Genomic DNA, 21,020 nt, shown 5'->3' with positions numbered 1-21,020 from the left:
TTCACCAATAGATAGAGTGATTCAAGGGGAAGGTTTATAGCTATAGTTTAATTCTCAAAAAATTAGAGATCCCTAGAGAAATTGAAATAATGTGAATTAGGTCGGAAAAAAATCGTCTCATTTGAGAGTTTCCGAGGCAATGACACCTCAATAACACCACATTAGTATCTACATTGCACCCATGCGAAGCTGGGGCGGGTCGCTAGTCATATTATAATTTAGATAAACCTAACCTATTTTTTAGATTAACTTCGCACAAATGGTAGGTACAATTTTTTTTTAATTCAGACACAAGTTAGCCCTTGACTGCAATCTCACCTGGGTATGGCCATGGTATGGCAGTTTTTATTAAGCCCATACCCCTTTGGTTTCTATGAGATATCGTACCGGAACGCTAAATCGCTTTACGGCACGGCTTTGCCAGTAGGGTGGAACTAGCCACCAGACAAACAATAACAGACAATGTATAACAATAAAACCGGTCAAGTGCGAGTCAGGCTCGCGCAATGTGGGTGCCGTATACTACAGTCGTAGTTTTTCGACATTTCGCAAGATAATTCAAAAACCATGATACATAGAAATAAATAAAAATCTGTTTTAGAATGTACAGGTAAAGACCTTTCATATGATGCCCCACTTGATATAGTTATCTTACTTAGAAAATTGAAAATACTAATTATTAGTTCATGACCACAATTTTTTTTTTTTTTTGTGTGATCTAACCCAAAATTCTTATTTTAAGTTTTATTTAATTAATCCCATAATATTATTGTAAAGAGAAGAAATAAAAGGCTTTTTTATTTTATTTATTTATTTAACCCTAAATTCACGGTTTTCAGATTTTTCCCCAAATGCCAGCTATAGATGATCTCTACCTACCTGCCAAATTTCATGATTCTAGGTAAACAGGAAGTACCCTGTAGGTTTCTTGACAGACAGACGGACAGACAGACAGACAGACAACAAAGTAATCCTATAAGGGTTCCGTTTTTCCTTTTGAGGTACGGAACCCTAAAAACGTGTTAAACATAATATAATTATTAAGTATATTTTTTATCGTGGTAATTAATGATAATAAAAATCGACCTTCGCACTAAGTCATAGAGCAACGCGGTAACCTCTCGACTCTAAAGTCTCAACCCAAAGCGGCCCTTTGGAGACCTTCTGGAGACCAGCTGGTCAATTGCAGAAAAACTGCATCAATCATTATTACAATCGCAATCTGGTTGCAACAATGCATTGTAACCAATAGTGAGCGAGCGTCAACCAATCAGAGAAGATTACCGTAATTTTACCTTTATCGAGCTGGGTGATTGGAATTGGAATGATCATCACTAAATGAAAGCCGTCAACTCATTTGTCATTGGTTGGTTCTATATTGCTGCTTCACTGAACGAAATAAAAATAAGTTTCGATTTCTCGAGTTGGATAACGTACCTATATGGTTCCTGCATACGCCTAACGTACCTCAGATGGTGTTTACGGGGTGAGTCTAAACGAGGACATCCGCAGCCACTAGCAGAGTTGCAGAATGTTAGAAACAGTCTCTGTGCTCTGTCGTAAGGCGGTGACGTGAAGGTTTTTCCGTTTATTCTGGCTGACTCCGCTGCGCTTCACCTCCGGCACTGGAACCATGTAACTGTTTTTTCCGGTGCTTCTTCTGCTTGTGGCAATAGTTTAAATAAATCTAATAAGTTTTAAGTGATATTGTGAAATGGTGGTAATATAAAGAATACCTTACCTACCTACTACCTACCTATAAGAAAAACTGGATGTGGTACAGTTTGTAAATAAACGTTATTTTTCCTTTATTTCTTTTTGATTTGAATGAGTCAGACATAACCACTGAGCTTTCCCGTAGGAGGTATCCACGATGGATTACTCTCACGAAAAAAGGACTCTGCAGACAGAATATAAATTTTGGTCATCTCAGATGGATTTGGTAAGTTCGTAACGTGCTCATCATGCCCTCCGTGAAGGGACTTAATTTCATTTATTTATTAATGTAAATAATATCTTCATTAGAGTAGTTCATAGAGTTTATATCAAAACTAGCTGATGCCCGCGACTTTGTACGCGTGGATTTAGATTTTTAAAAATCCCGTGTGAACTCTTTGATTTCTCGGGATAATAATAAAATAGTAAAAAGTAGCCTATGTCACTCTCCAGGTCTTTAACTATACCCATGCAAAAATCACGTCGATTCGTAGCTCCATTGCGACGTGATTGAAGGACAATCCAACAAAGCAATAAACGAAGAAACAAGCACACTTTCACATTTATAATATGGGTCCTACTGATGTATGGAGGCTATAATTTGCCGTGCTGTCATACATCGCCGCCCGTCGTGCTTTTATACATAAGTTCGATTTACTCCATTATACATTTTTGACCCATTGGTCCGGTGTTTTGGCAGAAGGGAAGACACGTAAGACGACTCCACTATGAGGAAGGACTGCATTTTACACTTTTCAAGTTTACAGAGTAAACTCGTTGTAGGCCATAGAATATAGACATGACATAAGGTACTTATCTATAACCTATAATAATCAATACTTATAATAAATTTTAAATAAATTCAGTGGACATTTTAAATAACAATAAGATCCGTATGTAAGATGCATTATATTTTAAAGTACCTAATTTAGCAATAGCAGCATATTAGAAATGGTGAGTGAAAGTAAAGAATGGTGTGTAAAAGCACCTTGGGGCAACATTGCATGTAAGTTTGTACCTACACAATATTTTAAGCTATAATCTGTAAAAATGTGCCTTGAATATTCCGAACATTAATGTCGTACAGTACACAGACAGTAACATTTCGTGGACGCCTACTATTCTACATTTTTATGTTTTTTCATGTAGTAACTAGGTTATCTTTCTAGCACAGAATACATTGAATATAGGGTATTTCCTAATGTAAAAAGTACTCTGTGATAGGGTACTTTCTAGTCTTTTGATGTAGGTACACTCACAGAATACATTTACTACAATGTACACTTTTGTGTTTTAACCTCAGAACAAGGACTATATCAGATATCTGTGGTTTCACCTTTTCTTTCTAAAACTATCTCTATTAAAAAATATAATATATACTAGCTGACCCGGCGAACTTCGTTCCGCCTAACAATCGATTCAAATTTTTTTTTTTTTAAATATCAATTCACTATCAGAAATTCTCAAATCCCCACGATTTAAGAGTTCAGTACCTTGCAGCATCAGGATTGAGGAGTTGGGATCCGAAGTTCAATGATGTAGCCTATGCTTCGTACCTAAAATAATTTTGCATCATCCGCAGTTCCTGAATCATTATAGTTTAGGAGTGCTGTACCCTACATCATCAGGGTTGAGGAGTTGGGACTTGAAATCTGAGAATGCGGTCGTTGCTTGGTACCTATAATATGAATTCACTATGAACGCTTCCTGAATCTTGATAACTTAGGCGGGCAGTAACCCTGCAGCATCAGGATTAAGGAGTTGGATCCAGAATTTTTTATGGGACTACCACGAAAACTTCTTCTGTTGATTTAAAAAAAAAATATTGCAAATCGGTCCAGAAACCTCGAAAAAATCGATGTAAAAAAAAGAACCACCTCCTTTTTGACAGTTGGTTAAAAACCGATGACCTTGAAATATTTACGGAACAATTTTTAAAATGTCCCTTTTCTAACAAAAAAAGAATGAATGAAATCGGACTACGCGTTAATGAATTACAGCTCAGTATACATTTTAACTTTCAACCCCTCTCCTAAGGGAACCATGCTGAATTTCGGGATAAAAAGTATCCTATGTTCTTCCTCATAGTATGACCTCAAATCGTATTAAGTTTCATTGGAATCCATTCAGTAGTTTCAGCGTGATGCGCGGCCGTGATACAGACAGACAGACAGACAGACAGACAGACAGACAGACAGACAGACAAAAATGAAAAAAATTACAGTTTTGGCTTCAGTATCGGTTATAGAGTGCCCTCGAAAAAAAAATTTCAAAATATCTTCAATGTACAGAATTGGACCTGTTACAGTACAGTATTATAAGTATTGATTATGTTCTAAAATAATTGCATTTTATGACTATTTTTATGACTTTAACACGTTTGACATGGTGAGTAATGATTTATGACAGTGACACGAGTGACACTGACAGATTGCTTTAGTGTTGTCCGTGTTAAAATACCGGTTATCGGTTACAGATAACTGGTATAAGTTATCGCAATATCTACCGATTCAGTTATCGATAGGTACGAATTTAGTGTCTGAGCTATCTTGCTAAGTTTTAGGGTAACTGATGCTCGTCTACCGTTCTACTGTGAAGTAACTAATGTGGGTCACAAATCGTCAACTAAAATGTTTTTCTGTCTTTCTTTCTGTCTTTTTAATTATAAAATTAGGCAATGAATGTACTATAATGATTCACTTTTCGTAATTTTACGCTATTACGATTGATCAAAATATTGTATTTTTAAAGGTATATCATGGGGCATCCCTAAAAATAGGCCAGTGCTCATGGTACATGGCTACATGGATAGTGCTGCCACATTCATACCAATTGTCAAGCATTTACCTAATGATTACTTCTATCTTGCAGTTGACTTGCCTGGTATGTATTACTTCATATTTTTCATTGGTTCTCTAAAATACAGTTACCTAGAACAAGTCTGACAGTTTTAGAGACCTAGGTTAGATTAGAATGCAATAGCATTAGAACTACAGACTGTTTCAGCCAAAGAATAAACCGAGAACCTTTTATATAAGGAGCACTTTGAGGAATTCTGGCAATTGGTTACTTTCTTTTCAGTACTGGAACAGCAAAGTTGGTTAATACTTATATGCAAATGCAAATAGCAGTTAATCTTGTCCTTTGGCTAGCAATAGGGCTACGCTATTACTCAATATGTTCAGTTTATGTTATAGTAAGTAAGTCATGTGGTAAATGTAGAATATGTATATTGTAAGTGTTCCTTATTAAATAAATAATAAATTAAAATATTTAGGGCACGGTAAATCGGATCCTTTCCCAGTCGGTCTGCTGATATCACACGTACATCAAGTGGAAGCGGTCAGATATGTCGTGGAACACTTCAAATGGGATTCATTTGTGTATTTTACACATTCCGTTGGCTTTGCAGTAGGTAAGTTATTTAAAGTGACTTTTTGTTTTATATTTTATCGATGACAGTTCTTCGCTAATCTCTTTGGCCCCCGATGATAATTTACTAGAAACTAGTCGCGTTAAATTGCGGTCTCACCAATTGCTAGACTAATTATTACTCGTTTATAGTATTCTAGTCAATATATTTTTTCTTACCCAGGAGTTTTATACAATTTTTTCTACCCCTTCAAAATATCGAAGACTGTAAATTTGGACCCTGTACCACCTCTGTCCACGTACTGCTTCCACGAGTACAGCCCCATGCTGTGGTATATGTACCAGTATGATGATTACTATGATAACTATGCAAGGTATTATGACTTTACAATAGCAGTTCTTAATGTCGTTCTTATAATGTCCTATCCGAAACCTTGATATTGGTGAATAAACAACGTCGTCAGATGAATTAAATGATATTAATTATTAATGACTTGAAATGTAAAAATATTTATGTTCAACTATGCTGCTCCTAGCGAGAAACAGCATAGCTTTAGACTTGCAATTGTTAACATGGTTAAATTAAATATCAGTACAGTCCGACTGCCAAGAATTTCCAAAAATTGGCTTCCATTTTCGTCCTATCACAAGAAATGATATAGATATACCTACTTATTTTGTGCCAACACACTCATTTTTCTCAGATGGGGGCTTCATCGCAACAAACAGTACACATATGACCAAGCTATAGAATTATTGGTACGAAGTAGAAAATTGACCAAGGAACAGTCTGCGGTTGTACTATCTAGAACACTGATTCCATTAGACAACGGCATGTATAAGTAAGTGATAAATGAATATGGGTATTAATTCTTTGTATGATTTTTTATTCGATAAAAATTAGTTCTTGATTGTGATCTCATCTAGAGGTAAGTGATGAATGACAATGCAGTTTAAAATAGAAGTGGTATAACTTGGAAGGGGTTCATCTTTGAGGGTGAGAACTCTCTCACCCTCAAAGATGAACCCCTTCTAGCCACGTCTAGCCACGGCCGAAGCTTCCCATCAGATCAGAGATAATTTAGAATTTTAATCATCCAATACCAAAAACCATAGGTCCAACCTCTGCTGACTAGATGAGTATTAGTGCAATCAGTGTAAATTTTAAATTTTTATCCACAGACTGTCGTGGGAACCAAGTATGAAAAAACTCGTTGGACCTGTTGTAACTGAAGATATGTTATGCACAATTGTAACAACAAAGGCGCCACCCATGCTAAATATTGTGGCTTCAAAAGACGAAACAATAAAACCGTTAAAAGAAAATGGCGTCCGACTGATGAAACGATTCAAAGAATCGATACCAATTTTTCTTGTATATAATGTTGACGGCACCCACGACGTCCACATCATTAATCCGGAATCTTTTGTCGATAAAATAATCGAGTTTTTGAACACCGATTTCAATAGTTTGGTGAAAGCGAAATTATAATTATTAGAAGCTTAAAGTAACTAGCTTATTTCATTTTAGCTACTTATGTACCTTTATTTCTTGTAAAACATGGTAATTCAGAAACCGTTTTATCGATAACAAAGTGTAACGCGTTACGATTACACCGATTATTAGAAAAATATTTTAGTCACATTCACATCACAATTTTTTCTCAAAATCATCATGTCTTGCTTAATGATCAGTCAAAAAATTAACGGACGTTTTCGCGCTTTGATTTTTATTAGTTTGTAGATTCCGTAGATTCTGTTTGGATGGGGATTTATATGGGATTTATTGTTTTGTGGTGTAAATATCTGTGGTATAATAAGACTATGGTGACACAGTGTTGCCAGTCTAGTGGATTTTCTAATGGCTGGTGTCTTCGATCCTAGTGGTGAAATATCGCTTTTAGTGACTAGTGGATTTTTCTAGTGGTTTAGAATTCAGTTTCAATTACTGAAAATGTAATCACTCAACTACTAAACCACGTTTCGGTAAACAGTGCAACAAGCCTCTCTCAATCTAGCTAATGAATAAATTTTAAGACCTGAGACCATGGAGACTCTGGGGCCATGGAGTCTTAGTGCTAAAAAAATTTACGAGACATTTCACCGCGATTAACAGCCTCATCTGGTGACAGAAGGGCTGGCTCATTTTTTGCGCAACGGATCAGCCTGGCTGTCCAGTGCGGAAATGCAGCCAGTATTCTTGGCACCATTCCACGCGGGCATGATTTATATAGTAATTAGATAAGGCTAGCTTTAAGTTTTATTGTAATATTTTCATTTAAAAAAAACTGTATTATATAAACAATCTAGCTTTATTACTTTATCTACGGGTTTAGGTCTCTACTAGTCGTAGATTGAGCAAAAAAGCTAGATTGAAGTACTGTGTAACCGCGTATGAGATAGCGATAGCACGACGTAACAATGAATAACATGACAATTATTACCATTGTTTAGTAGTTAGTCAATATTTGTAGTAGACGATCAACAATATTTGTATTAAACGTTTTTTATGTGAAAACAAGTAAATAACTAATGAGAAATACAATTACGCCACGAATTCTCATGATTTGTTTTGCAACTAAAGTTGCATTCCTTGTACGTAGCTATTCTTGAAAAAAATCGGTTACACGATAAGTGACAAAAAATAGGTTAGCTGCGTCTCTGTTTATCACATTAGTAACTTTATCTGTGCTCTCTTTTTAGTGTGAATGAGAAAGCAAACGTTCCTGTATCTAGCTTTATAATTCCTCTGTCTACGCTACTAGTATATCTCAGAACAAGGACTAAATACTAGACATATCTGTGTAGTATTTAGTGATCTGTGGTATATAGTGATCTGTGGTTTAGGTGTTGGTGTTTACACGGGTATTTATATTTATGCATTATTTATGATAGGTATTTACTATTTAGGATTAGGTTATTTAGGTATTGCTTCATTTCTGAAAAATCTAGAAATATTTTATAATTATTATTTGTAGATCTAGCAAAGCTAGCTACCATATAGACGATTTAGATACATTTCATTAAGTTCCAAAGACAACACGTAAAAATTACCATACCATTACATTTAAGTTTTCCGATGATAAATCGAGATTGAAGGCAAAACAACCATTAAAAATGCGGTGTTGCGTGCCTTTCTGCATAAATACTTCTGACAATGTATCATCATCAGAGGGAGAATTGAAGAAAATCAGTTTTCATGGGTAAGTATTATTTGATATGAGTGTGTTATAGTTGAGAGTTTATTGTCTGTATCAGTTCTGTGCTGACTGCAGACTGCTGGTCTGAGCCAGTCTGAGCAGTGATCAGTTAGTTCAGATCAGCTAGTCACGCTGGCGGTCATTGAAACACTGCCCTGCAACCCGCTTGCAGCTAAGCAAGGCCTTTCAAAGAGTTATCAAAGTGTGTGTGTATTTGAAATGTAGTTACTGTATGAAACATAAGTATAGGTTATTCTACTGTGTAAAACATAAATCACTATGGTACAGGTTTATTATGTACTAGCTTATGCTCGCGACTTCGTCCGCGTGGACTACATAAATTTCAACCTCCTATTTCACCTCCTTAGGGGTTGAATTTTCAAAAATCCGTTCGTCTTCTTCTTCGCTCTGGGCTGGTTTCCGCACTTAAACGTTTCCGTCTGTTGTGCGTTCTTAGCGTATGCCTGCGTCATAATAGCTATCTGCATGCCAAATTTCAGGCCGATCTGTCCAGTAGTTTGAGCTGTGCGTTGATAAATCAGTCAGTCAGTCACCTTTCCGTTGTATATATTTAGATCACATAAAAGTAATTTCCAGTTTCCCGAGTGAAGTTCAACTCCGCGCTGCTTGGCTCAGAGCCCTCGGCAAACAAGAAACCCTACCAGACTCTGCTGTGATCTGCTCGCAGCATTTTACAAATGATGACATGTATGAAACAGAAAGTGGATTAAGGCAAATTCATACTGGTGCTATTCCTTCGACAGTGCAGGTAACTCATAATTTCATGGTATATATTGGTAGTTGTCATTGAATCAAAAGTAACTAAATCAGATCCAGCGTGACTGAGGAAGGATAAGGAGCTATGGAGCTACTCTATTGTAGCATTGTATGGAAACAGTAATGCAAAAGTAACTAATAGTAGGTATATATTTTCCAGGTTTGCATGATATGCCTAGACACTGACAGCAAGCTGTTACTAATGAGTAAATACAAATTGGAAGAAGCATATGAAACGTTAACCGGACAGCCTGTGAGTTGTTAATTTGTGATGTATAGTTATGTACTGTATTACATACACAGGATAGAGGCATGTATATTAAAGTTGAATCCTTAGATTGTACCTACCTCGCTGTACACTGTCAAACGCTTTTGATAAATCTGTGAACAGTGCAGAGATAAACAAGAATTATTTATGGAAAGTTTGATTACTTTAATTGTGTGTTGTTTCAGTTGTGTGATCAAGGAAACCTAAATCATACACTTTGTGTACAATGTGCCCAGAGATTGACAAACTTTAGTAGATTTAGAGACAAGAGCTTGAGAGCCCGTGCACTGATGATGGGCTTAGTTGAAAAACATGAATTAGTGAGTACTTACCTTTGCTTTAAACTTGCATTTTCTATATCTTTGCATGGTACATAATACTTAATAATTTACTTGTCTCTCAACAGATAACAAGACGTCATATTAAAGTGATAAACCGCACAAAACACCAACTAAAGAGTAATATGGGATTGACAACACTAGCACCTGACCACTGTGACTTACACATAGTAGAACACCCCTCAGAAGACCAACAAACAGAATTAGAGGAAACCGGACATCAAGTTGTAGTGAAAACTGAAGGAAGTGATGACTCTATGTCTGTTGATGCAGACATAGAACTGATAAATGAAGATGACAATAATGTAAACAATGTCAAAAATGAGTTTACAACTTCTAATGATGAAGACATATCCGACTACAGCATTGTGATGGAAACAAGAGCACTGGATGAAGCTCTTTACAAAGCTCTTCAGATGAAACAAGTGTACATGCGACTGTAGAGGTGCAACCTCTACCGTTACTTGGCTGGCAGCTATTAAGAAAACTTCTCAGCTGCCACACAACAATATTCAAATTTGGAACGCAGTAGAGAATCCTCCTGGTCACGCACGTTACGAGATTCCACATTCCCTATCATCCGCTCGTCACGTCAACATCTTCTACCATTGTATTATATAAAGCTCGCGAGCCCGTCTGTATTGTACATAACATATCAATTGTAAAGTGTAAAATAAACATCACTATATGTAGCTGGTTCTTCATTACATCAACCCTTCAGCTACATAATTGGTGACCCATCATTGAGAAACACATCGGCCACATTGGGTGCCTGCGTCTGCGGTCGAGCCTGCACACTGCTCCCGTACATCTCCGGCGTGCAAGCAGCTCAACGCAGCAAGCAACGACGTGCGGCCACATTGGCTGCGCCCTCTGAACGCGAAAGCTTCGAGTTACGACTGCGACTCGACATGGACGCCACAGATGGTGTCCCTCGTGGACGCAATCCAGTTAACTCGACGCGGCACGCTACGCAACCTGCCCTGTCCTGCATCGCTGACCACAACACAACCTCCTGAGCCCGACGCGAGGTTCATACGTGCATGCCTTGTGAGTACATATCCGAGGCGCCCTGAGGAGGGATCCAGGTTTTATAAGGACATTATTTCTTCTGTGCTGAAAAACAATTTCTAACAATAATATTTGTGACATTGCATTTTGTTTTGTGAAAATTATTTTTGAGTGACGTATTTTTGTAATTTTCAAATTCAGTGAAAAAGAACATTAACATTCCATGAACAATATAGACAATAAGTGACGTCTCATCATCTCATTTTAAAAAGGGAATTTTTTATAGACGTTTTACTTTTTTAGAACAATTTTATTTAGTTATATTGTCATGTCATAATTGCCATTGTATTTTGTAAAATTTTCCTGTTATAACAATTTAAATTTCAGCAATTTATAAAGAAACAGTATTACACGTATGAAGAGGACTAATCTCTCCGTTCCATGGTTCCATTCACAACAAACCCCTACGGACCGTGCCACAATTCGTAAGGTTTTCAGCAAAGCTTCCTCCGTGCATTGAGGATCATCTTTTATTTCAAAGTGAAGCAGCTTTTGTGGAGTGCTGTATAGCCTCCACACACATGTTCCTGTAGTACACTGGGCACCCTAAGACACGATGTCAGTCGTTCGTAAGTCCTTCGACCTTTTCACTTTTCCAGGTTCACTGAGTTTATCGCGCTCAGAACCTCTCTTCAGGTCTATGTGGACGCGAGTTTGCCAAGGTTCGACGTGAAGAAGATTTGCTCATCATGCGTCTCCTCCGTCATCAACCTTTTTGCACTCCGAACGCTTCATTTATTGTAATTATTTTTTTCCGTGTCACTTAGGCATACAGGTCCACTGCTTATTTCTCTGGTCTTAAGTACTGCCTCCCAGTCATTGTGTACACAATGACCTGAGGTATTACACCATTACCAGATACGGCTACAGAAGACTCAACATTGAGGCAACTTTCAATCCTATTTGCCTTATCATTTTTATCACTACGTGTTCTAGTTTTAGGGTTCTTTTCCTTCATTCTTATGTATATAATACTTGCCTTACTTAATATTTTTTTTTTTTTCTGTTTCTCACTCCGTAGGGGGGTGATGTAGAGGTGCAACCTCTACCGTTACTTGGCTGGCAGCTATTAAGAAAACTTCTCAGCTGCCACACAACAATATTCAAATTTGGAACGCAGTAGAGAATCCTCCTGGTCACGCACGTTACGAGATTCCACATTCCCTATCATCCGCTCGTCACGTCAACATCTTCTACCATTGTATTATATAAAGCTCGCGAGCCCGTCTGTATTGTACATAACATATCAATTGTAAAGTGTAAAATAAACATCACTATATGTAGCTGGTTCTTCATTACATCAACCCTTCAGCTACACGACGTATGAGTGCAAATCTCCAGGTGAGATAGTTTTCCACTATGTAACACTTTCATCAACGTGATAAGTTTATATAATAGCTCTGTTAGTTGTGGAGGGGAATGAATTTCTGAAGTAAAATTTCTTTGGGCGCAGAGAAATTGCTTGAGAAAAATTCAGATCTTTTGTCGGACGGAAGTAATGTTCTCTGCTAAAAATCGCCGCCAAACAGATCAGCTGTCTTGAGGTGGCCATCTTTTATTGAGGTGGTACCAAGTAGTTTGTGTCATAAATCCATACTAATATTATAAATGCGAAAGTGTGTCTGTCTGTCTGTCTGCTAGCTTTTCACGGCCCAACGGTTTGACCGATTTTGATGAAATTTGGTACAGAGGTAGCTTACATCCCGGGAAAGGAGGGAAAGGACATAGGCTACTTTTTATCCCGGTAAATCAAAGAGCTCCCACGGGATTTAAAAAAACACCTAAATCCACGCGGACGAAGTCGCGGGCATCCTCTAGTTTTAATATAAGTCCCGCAAATTGCTGTTGCGCTAAAACCATGTCTTATTAACATCGAAATGACGTCATTTTGAAGTCAGCCGAAATAAAAATATACGATCAGCTCGAAACTTCAGTCTAGTGCTGACGTCACTTAAATGGCGGCCACGCGCATGAGCAATTTGCGGGACTTATACTAACTTATCTTTATCCTCTAGTGTTTTGCTGTCTCAAAAAATGGAATCTCGCGCTGTTAGTTATACTTCAGTGGTTCGTTAAGGTTACATACACTATGGTCTTTTGTATTTGCTAGAACGGGGAGGGCGATGGTGAATGTGACACGCCACAAGTGTGCAAGCCTCATACAGCTGTGAGCTCCAGCTCCTCACACTCTTCACTCATCACTGAGAACAGGTCAGTATACCTGTGTACATAAGTTCCAAGTTTCAGTTGGGCGTAGAACACACGATGCAATACAATAGGGAAGAAACTATGTACAACTTGAGTTTGCAGTTATCATAAATCCATACTAGTTATCAGTCTATAATAAATCCATACTAATATTATAAATACGAAAGTGTGTCTGTCTGTCTGTCTGCTAGCTTTTCACGGCCCATCCGTTCCACCGATTTTGATGAAATTTGGTACAGAGATAGCTTGCATCCCGGGGGAAGGACATACTCTTTATCCCGGAAAATCAAAGAGTTCCCACGGGATTTTCAAAAACCGAAATCCACGCGGACAAAGTCGCGGGCAACAGCTAGTAAATAAATAAAATCTTTTTTTTCTTGAAGCAACTACAACTAAATTTGTTAGTTGACAGACTCACTTAAAAACTAATGTTAGTAACTACTACTATATTTGTGGCAAAAAGACAGTTTGATTTTTTTTTTACATTTACAAATGTGCCCTCACCAACACTCGAACAAATACCTATATGACGTTTTGTCGGTCTCAACGACAGAAACAACGCTCTGAAAACCGCTATCTCTTTCTAAACGTTGATGTACATTATTTTCTGCCGCGTGTAGTAGTGTACTGGCTAATGGCTCCCCAGTGTACTCTAAATTCATTCATTCATTCACAGGCAGGCAGACCCCAGCCCTTCTGCACATGCTGCTCAGACCTTAGGTAAGACAACGCGTTATTTATCATTTTACATTTTACACATAGCCACTTTATGTTCAAGGAAATAAATGAATAAAAATGTTTTTTATTAAAGTCTGTCTAATTGAGCCGTGTAGAACCACTTTAGCGAGTCGTCACTCATACTACATCAGTTCATTAATCTACAACAAAATTAACAAACTATTACACATCTACCCTCTCACATCAAGTAAATGTAAAGTGATACTGACTAATTGGCTACTCACCCTTAATTATGACCAGACTGAACTACTTCTAAAATTTTAAATATAAATTCTTTCATTACACTCACACTTTACAACACACACACTCGTACACCTACACTTTTTATATTATTAACTTACCTACTTGTTGCATGCTAATTTGTACTTCAATTTTTAGCTCTTACTTTGATTAATCTAATGAATGTTATATTTAATGTTTTGTATTATTATTATTATTATTTGTAATCTCTAGCAATTAGTTATATTTAGACTTTATTCAATTATGTGTCAAGTTTCATTACTCCAGGGATGGGCGATAGAATTGCGACGCAGTGTTTCACTAATGCAGTTCTATCGATTGTGTTGTTTCTGTTTACACATATTATTTTAATGATTATTAATTATTATAGTGGTTTTGTAAATTAATTGATTGTGTACCAAGTGATCAATAAACAAATTCTAAATTCTAAATTCTAAATTAAACTTTTACAAGTATTTTTGGCAGCAAGAAACTCGGCGGTTGCTTTTTTCAAAGATTTGATGTACAATGTTATGCCATGTATAAGAAAAGTATTTGCAGTCATGTGCGTTGCTGGAACGAGCTGCAGGTCATATCCACGCTCTTTTATCATTTAGATAATCATCAATTGTGTAATATGCTTTTTTCAGGAGCATACTTTTAATAGATTTTTAAACTTGTGTAAAGGCAAGTCCAAAAAAAATTGTCATAAAATAAATAATAGTAATAAATAAATAATAAAATAGTCAAAATGTTTCGTTTCAGTCGCTCCTCTGCCCGCGAGTCTTGAGACAAATAACGAAATAAAAGTGCCCCCAATTGAAGAAGCCGATACAAACGTCAGTTGCCAATACAAAGTACTAACAGATTGTTTTGTCAAATTATATGATGTTTTCTCAAAGAAAGTTGTACCAAGACGGGACGAAACGCTGAAGAAAACGCGAAAAGCTGTTAGGCCTTGTGTCAGTCAGAACACTGCGTCTAAAGATATCAGTTATCAGACAACAAGTCAGAATAAAGTCCCTACGACAGAATCCCTTGAACCAGTCATTAATACAGTAAAAGCTTTACAAAGTAAAACTGATTGTTTGACGAATGTTATTAATGAACAATGCAATGATTCCTCAGAAAATAGTTCACACATTGAGGAAAGAGGGTTCATTTGTGACATTTGTAGAAAGATGTATAAACTAAAAAGTTCCTTAGTTAAACACATAATGACTCACGCTGAAGCAAGACGGTTCACTTGCAAGATTTGCCAATACAAATGTCAATATCGATGTCATTTGAAGAGGCATATGAGAACTCACACTGGTGAAAGACCTTTTTCTTGTAAATTATGCAATTACAAATGTACACAGAATAGCAGTCTAGTAGGGCACATGAGAACCCACACTGGTATAAAACCCTACTCATGTAAGTTATGCGATTACAAATGTGCACAAAATTACAATCTAGTGAGGCACATGAGAACTCACACTGGTAAAAGTCCTTTCTCATGTAAGTTATGCGATTACAAATGTACAACAAATGGCAATCTAGTAAAGCACATGAAAACTCACACGGGTGAAAAGCCATTTTGTTGTAAGTTATGTGATTACAAATGTGCACAAAATTACAATCTAGTGAGGCACATGAGAACTCACACTACTAAAAGTCCTTTCTCATGTAAGTTATGCGATTACAAATGTACAACAAATAGCAATCTAGTAAAGCACATGAAAACTCACACGGGTGAAAAGCCATTTTGTTGTAAGTTATGTGATTACAAATGTGCTCAAAATTCCCATCTAGTGAGGCACATGAGAACTCACACAGGTGAAAGACCTTTCTCATGTAAGTTATGCGATTACAAATTTACAGATAATAGTCATCTAGTGAGGCACTTGAGAACTCACACTGGTGAAAGACCTTTCTCATGTAAGTCATGCGATTGCAAATTTACAAGAAATAGCCATCTAGTGACGCACATGAGAACTCACACTGGTGAAAGACCTTTCTCATGTAAGTTATGCGATTACAAATTTACAAGAAATAGCCATCTAGTGATGCACTTGAGAACTCACACTGGTGAAAGACCTTTCTCATGTAAGTTATGCGATTACAAATGTGCACAAAATAGCACACTAGTGACGCACACGAGAACTCACACTGGTGAAAGGCCTTTCTCATGTAACTTATGCAATTACAAGTGTATAAAAAATAGCTATCTAGTGACGCACATGAGAACTCACACTGGTGAAAGGCCTTTCTCGTGTAACTTATGCAATTACAAGTGTATAAAAAATAGCTATCTAGTGACGCACATGAGAACTCACACTGGTGAAAGGCCTTTCTCGTGTAACTTATGCAATTACAAGTGTATAAAAAATAGCTATCTAGTGAGGCACATGAGAACTCACACTGGTGTAAAGCCTTCGTCATGTTCGTGAGCCGCATGTCTCCCGTCACCACTGGAGAAGGCTCAGAAGATGAACTCTACAACAGACAGTGTGTAGTGTGCTTTGTGTAGAGTGTATCTTGGAGGATCTGGGTATGACGCGTCCGCTTTGGGATGTCCTGACATTAATGAAGACGTACAGAATTTATGGTCCATGTGAAGACACTACATTGTTATCGGGATTATTTGTCAGAAAATAGTTATAAAAATAAAAGGTTACTTGTTAGTCCCAACGAGATTGTCCTAGGCCCACTTCTATATTCTGAAACGCGTAGGATAAACCAGTTTGACCTTAAGAAGTAAATTTTAAATTCTTATGAATTTTTCATAATTTAAAGAAAATTTTATGATTAACTAGCTGCCCTGGCGAACTTCGTACCGCCTAATAGTCGATTCTTTTTCAGGGATTTTTTAAATTTTTCTCTCCGTAAGAACCATCCTCGTACTTCAAGGAATATTATTAAAAAAGAATTAGCGAAATCGGTTCAGCTGTTCTCGAGATTTGCGATCAGCAACACATTCAGCGATTCATTTTTATATATTTTTATGTTATGTTGAGTTAAAAAAAGTCACTCATTTACATTGGAGACCATTTACATCAAATGAACCCCTATTAAGGTTAGATTTTTTTAATTATTTCTAAAGTGGTAAGTCCATAAAAGTTTTTTGAAATACTTAGATGCCACTGGCGCCATTTTAGTTTTGTAACTACTGCACTCGAACAATAATTTTGAACTTTCGATAAAATTTTAGGCATTTTCCATAATGCCTAGGTAAATCGTAATTTTTTAAGCTATAGTCAAGGTCATGGTTGCTAATTACCACATAAAAAACTTTCCAAGAACGTTCTACAGAAAAAGAAAAAAAAGAAAAACCACTGACGGATGAAAACTATGAAAAAATCATTAAAAAATTATTCATATCTCATAAGCTACTGAAAATCGCTAAACATACATTGGGGTGATTTGGACACCCCTTAATATAAGGTATTCAAAATTTTCTTTTAGACGTCACATCCCCGGCCACCCTGTATACCGTTATATGTATATTATATTATCGAGGCTAGATCTAAGATTTAATTATACACGCTGAAATTATGTTGGTTGTTTTCCCGAAGTGAAATGATTTAGTCAAAGTATTACAATCGATTTATGAATTAAAAAAAATTTATAATCAAAAATGGAAAATTTCCAATCGAGAAAAACAAAACTCGAAAGATACCTCGAACCAATAGTGAGAGGTACTTCGCACTCCGTGGCTCAGTGGTTGTCGCCGCGCGCGGTCAAAGAAGGTCAACGACTGCGCTGCGGCCGCGCAGTCGTTGACCTTCTCGGTTAGTCTAAGCCTGGCTCGCGGCGTGCGTGCACGCTAGTTTATGCCGTATCCCTACGCGCAAAAGGTTATTTTGCTCCAAAAATTTTTTACGATATCGGCACGTTTGTGGTCACATGCGTGCAGGCTACTTTATGATGTATCACTACACACGAGAGCTTATTTTGCTCTGAACATCGTTATGAACTTTATCGTTATGTTTGGAGCAACGCTGGTTGTATGCGTACAGGCTATTTTATGCCGTATCACTACGTGCGAGAGCTTATTTTGCTCTAAACATTTTCACTTCGACAGCTGAATTCGAGTAGACGTAGGTACCTACTACCTACCTACTTATCAACTAAATGCAGTGATTATTATTACCCTCACTATTGTTTCTCATACTTTCGAGTTGACGAGTATTTTTCTTAATTACTTCCAAACAAAATCATTTTTTTTTTTTTTTTTATTCACATACAAGTTAGCCCTTGACTGCAATCTCACCTGGTGGTAAGTGATGATGCAGTCTAAGATGATAGTGGGCTAACCTGGAAGGGGTATGGCAGTTTTTAGTAAACCCATACCCCTTTGGTTTCTACACGGCATCGTACCGGAACGCTAAATCGCTTGGCGGCACGGCTTTGCCGGTAGGGTGGTAACTAGCCACGGCTGAAGCCTCCCACCAGACCAGACCAGAAATTTAGAAATTATAAAATTCCAAACCCCTGCCAGGAATCGAACCCGGGACCTCCCACTAATAAGACCACTGCGTCAGGGAGGTCGTCGTTATATTTTGATTTTAACTCTATGTTTCGATAGTACTACTGAGGGCAAATCATTCCGCCGCGGGAAGACAATCAACAAAACTTCAGCGTGTTTGTTAAGTATGACGATGTCGACAAACGTCGATTGAACGATAGATTGTTTAACGTGAGATAATATAAAAAGTGTACCAATTAAACCTGTGTATTATTTTTGATATTATGTTCAGGTCTTACCGTAGTTTTGTAAAGATTTGACGATCTCCCTGGTGTAGTGGTAAGCACAATTCCCTGGGACAATTTGGGAATTAATAATTTCGAAATTAGTTCAGTCTGTTGTGTTGGACGCAGAAGCCGTGCCGCCAAGCGACGACGCTTTCAGTTGCGATGCCGAGTGGAAACCTTTATGGGTAAGTATTTAATAAAACTGACGTACAACTTACAGGAGTCAAATATCTCGAAGACTATCTATTTCCGCCCATACATGTACCTATAGGAAAAAATAAAATTTTAGGTCCTCTGTCATGTCCTGCGTCGAGTTACCAGTAACCATGTATATTGCGTGTGTAACAAGTGTTCACTGAATATGCACTTTTCCGGGATACTGAATTTGATGATGACATTTATTTTCAAATCCAAGATGGCGGACATAAACTTGTTACAAAAATAGAAATATTTAAAAAAATCTGTGTAGGTAAGTACTTTAAAAAAATCTGTGTAATTGTGTATGTGAATAGGTATACCTACTGCAATACTCGGCGGGAAATATTATTGTATTGACCTTTAGAAACAGAAAGCAATTTCGTCAAGCGTTGTCTCTATCGTTGAGACTGACATAACGGCATATATGGTATGAGCAACAGAGACAACGCTCTACAAAGCTGAAATTTCATTCTAAAGCTCGATGTACAATATTTCTTGCCGGATGCTCTACTCTGTAAGTCGCATAGGTAGCCTACTACCTATGCGACTATATCCTAAGTAACTCAAAATAAAATAACTAGTAAGAAAACATATTTCTACATAGTTAAGTATATGTCTTTGGTCCTAAACAGCATGGTATTATCATCATCTCAATATCATTCCCTAATGATCATGGATGTAGATTGTAGAAAGTAGTTATAATACCTAATTCTTATTAAGGACTTCCTCAAGTAGTTACTTCCTAATTCCATGCTGATGCTGCATCATCAGTGGTATCACTGCATCAATCAATAAACAAAACAGCTCTACAGGCCAGACGCCAGTTGCCCATGAAGCCAGTAAAAAAGGGTTTTTACTTTTTACTGCTTGCTTAAAGATTTAGAACCTAGAGCCGGGGAGCCAGTTTAAAAAATAAGGTGTCATCTTGATATATATTCATGATTACCTACATCTTATTTTGACTGGTTTTACGGCTCTGGGTTCTAGTCTTTTTAAACCTGTGTCAATAGTAAATAATCTATGCTGTGTCCTTTCATCTCGTAATCAGTGTTGCCAATCCAATATATTTTCCAGTAAAACTGGTGGTTTCGACCCCCCTTAGTGGTGAAATGTTTCTTTTAGTGGCCAGTGGGTTTTTCTAGTGGTTTAGTAGAGTTCAGTTTCAATTACTGAAAATGCGATCACTTAACCATTACCTACCTAAATGTTTTTTACACTGATCACTTTCATTGTCACCTGTATTGTTTTCTTTCTTAATAAAAAAATATTGTTTAGTGGATTTAGCGACTATGAGAGTAGGTTTCCGTTAGTGGTTTTCTAGTAGTTTTAGATGTTGGGTGGAGAGTTCATTTAATTGTTAGCAGCACTGCTTGTAATTTGTCAAATGTTACTCCTAAGCATCTTGACGTAGATAGAATAATAGGTAGAAATACTGTGTAACCGCGTATGGGATAGCGATAGCACGACGTAACGATGAATAACACGACAATTATTACCATTGTTTAGTAGTCAATATTTGTACTAACCGATCAACAATATTTGTATTAAACGTTTTTTATGTGAAAACAAGTAAATAACTCATGAGAAATACAATTACGCCACGAATTCTCGAAGTTTGTTTTGCAACTTCTTATGTAAGTTGTATGTATTCTTGAAAAAAACCAGTTACACGGTAAGGGACAAAAAATAGGTTAGCTGCGTCTCTGTTTATCACATTAGTAACTTTATCTGTGCTCTCTTTTTAGTGCGAATGAGAAAGCAAACGTTCCTGCATCTACCTTTATTACTCTATCTACGATCACAGATTAATAACATATATAGGATAGTCATTGATTTACTGGTCTGTGGTCATTAATAATTTACACAGAGTACATTATATATAGGGAATTTATAATCACATCATTAAAACCATGTGGGCATTTTTCAAAAAAGTTGTCGGTAGTGTAATAGGAATTCCACATAAATAAAAATTTAGTTTTGCCTTAAAATGTAATTATATTGTAAATATATAGTATAAACTATATAAAAATAGTAAATTTTATTAAAAATAAATGTAATAATTGGAAATATTATCATTTTTAACTTGATACCACCCAATTGAAGTTCCATTACGTCACTGACTTTTTATTGGATTTCCAGGGAAATAAAACAAGTTATACATTAATTATCTTTAATGTC

At 36.8% G+C, this 21,020-nt stretch overlaps 2 protein-coding genes across 4 annotated transcripts; both read left to right on the top strand.

The window, feature by feature from the left end:
* The first annotated feature begins 2,473 nt into the window (after positions 1-2,473).
* On the top strand, positions 2,474-6,594 carry LOC117994428 (serine hydrolase-like protein). 3 transcript variants are annotated; one of them, XM_069507594.1, is made up of 6 exons: positions 2,474-2,525; positions 4,468-4,599; positions 4,994-5,131; positions 5,312-5,462; positions 5,793-5,930; positions 6,271-6,594. In XM_069507594.1, the coding sequence occupies exons 2-6, from the start codon at positions 4,506-4,508 to the stop codon at positions 6,578-6,580; spliced, it is 831 nt and encodes a 276-aa protein (XP_069363695.1). In that variant the 5' UTR covers positions 2,474-2,525; positions 4,468-4,505; the 3' UTR covers positions 6,581-6,594. The 3 variants fall into 3 exon arrangements, with proteins under 3 accessions (XP_069363695.1, XP_069363694.1, XP_034838234.1); XM_069507593.1 differs by having other exon boundaries at positions 2,516-2,670; XM_034982343.2 differs by lacking the exon at positions 2,474-2,525 and adding an exon at positions 2,556-2,722.
* A 1,347-nt stretch (positions 6,595-7,941) lies between these two features.
* On the top strand, positions 7,942-16,939 carry LOC117994430 (zinc finger protein 665-like). The gene is made up of 10 exons (XM_034982346.2): positions 7,942-7,953; positions 8,161-8,291; positions 8,886-9,057; positions 9,226-9,318; positions 9,519-9,653; positions 9,740-10,109; positions 12,064-12,083; positions 12,853-12,953; positions 13,627-13,670; positions 14,673-16,939. Exons 2-10 carry the CDS (start codon positions 8,206-8,208, stop codon positions 16,337-16,339), a joined length of 2,688 nt encoding a protein of 895 aa, XP_034838237.2. The 5' UTR covers positions 7,942-7,953; positions 8,161-8,205; the 3' UTR covers positions 16,340-16,939.
* Positions 16,940-21,020: the final 4,081 nt, after the last annotated feature.

This window comes from Maniola hyperantus, chromosome 26, assembly GCF_902806685.2.
Source record: "Maniola hyperantus chromosome 26, iAphHyp1.2, whole genome shotgun sequence".
NCBI lineage: Eukaryota > Metazoa > Arthropoda > Insecta > Lepidoptera > Nymphalidae > Maniola > Maniola hyperantus.
This window is presented reverse-complemented; position numbering and strand designations above follow the sequence as displayed.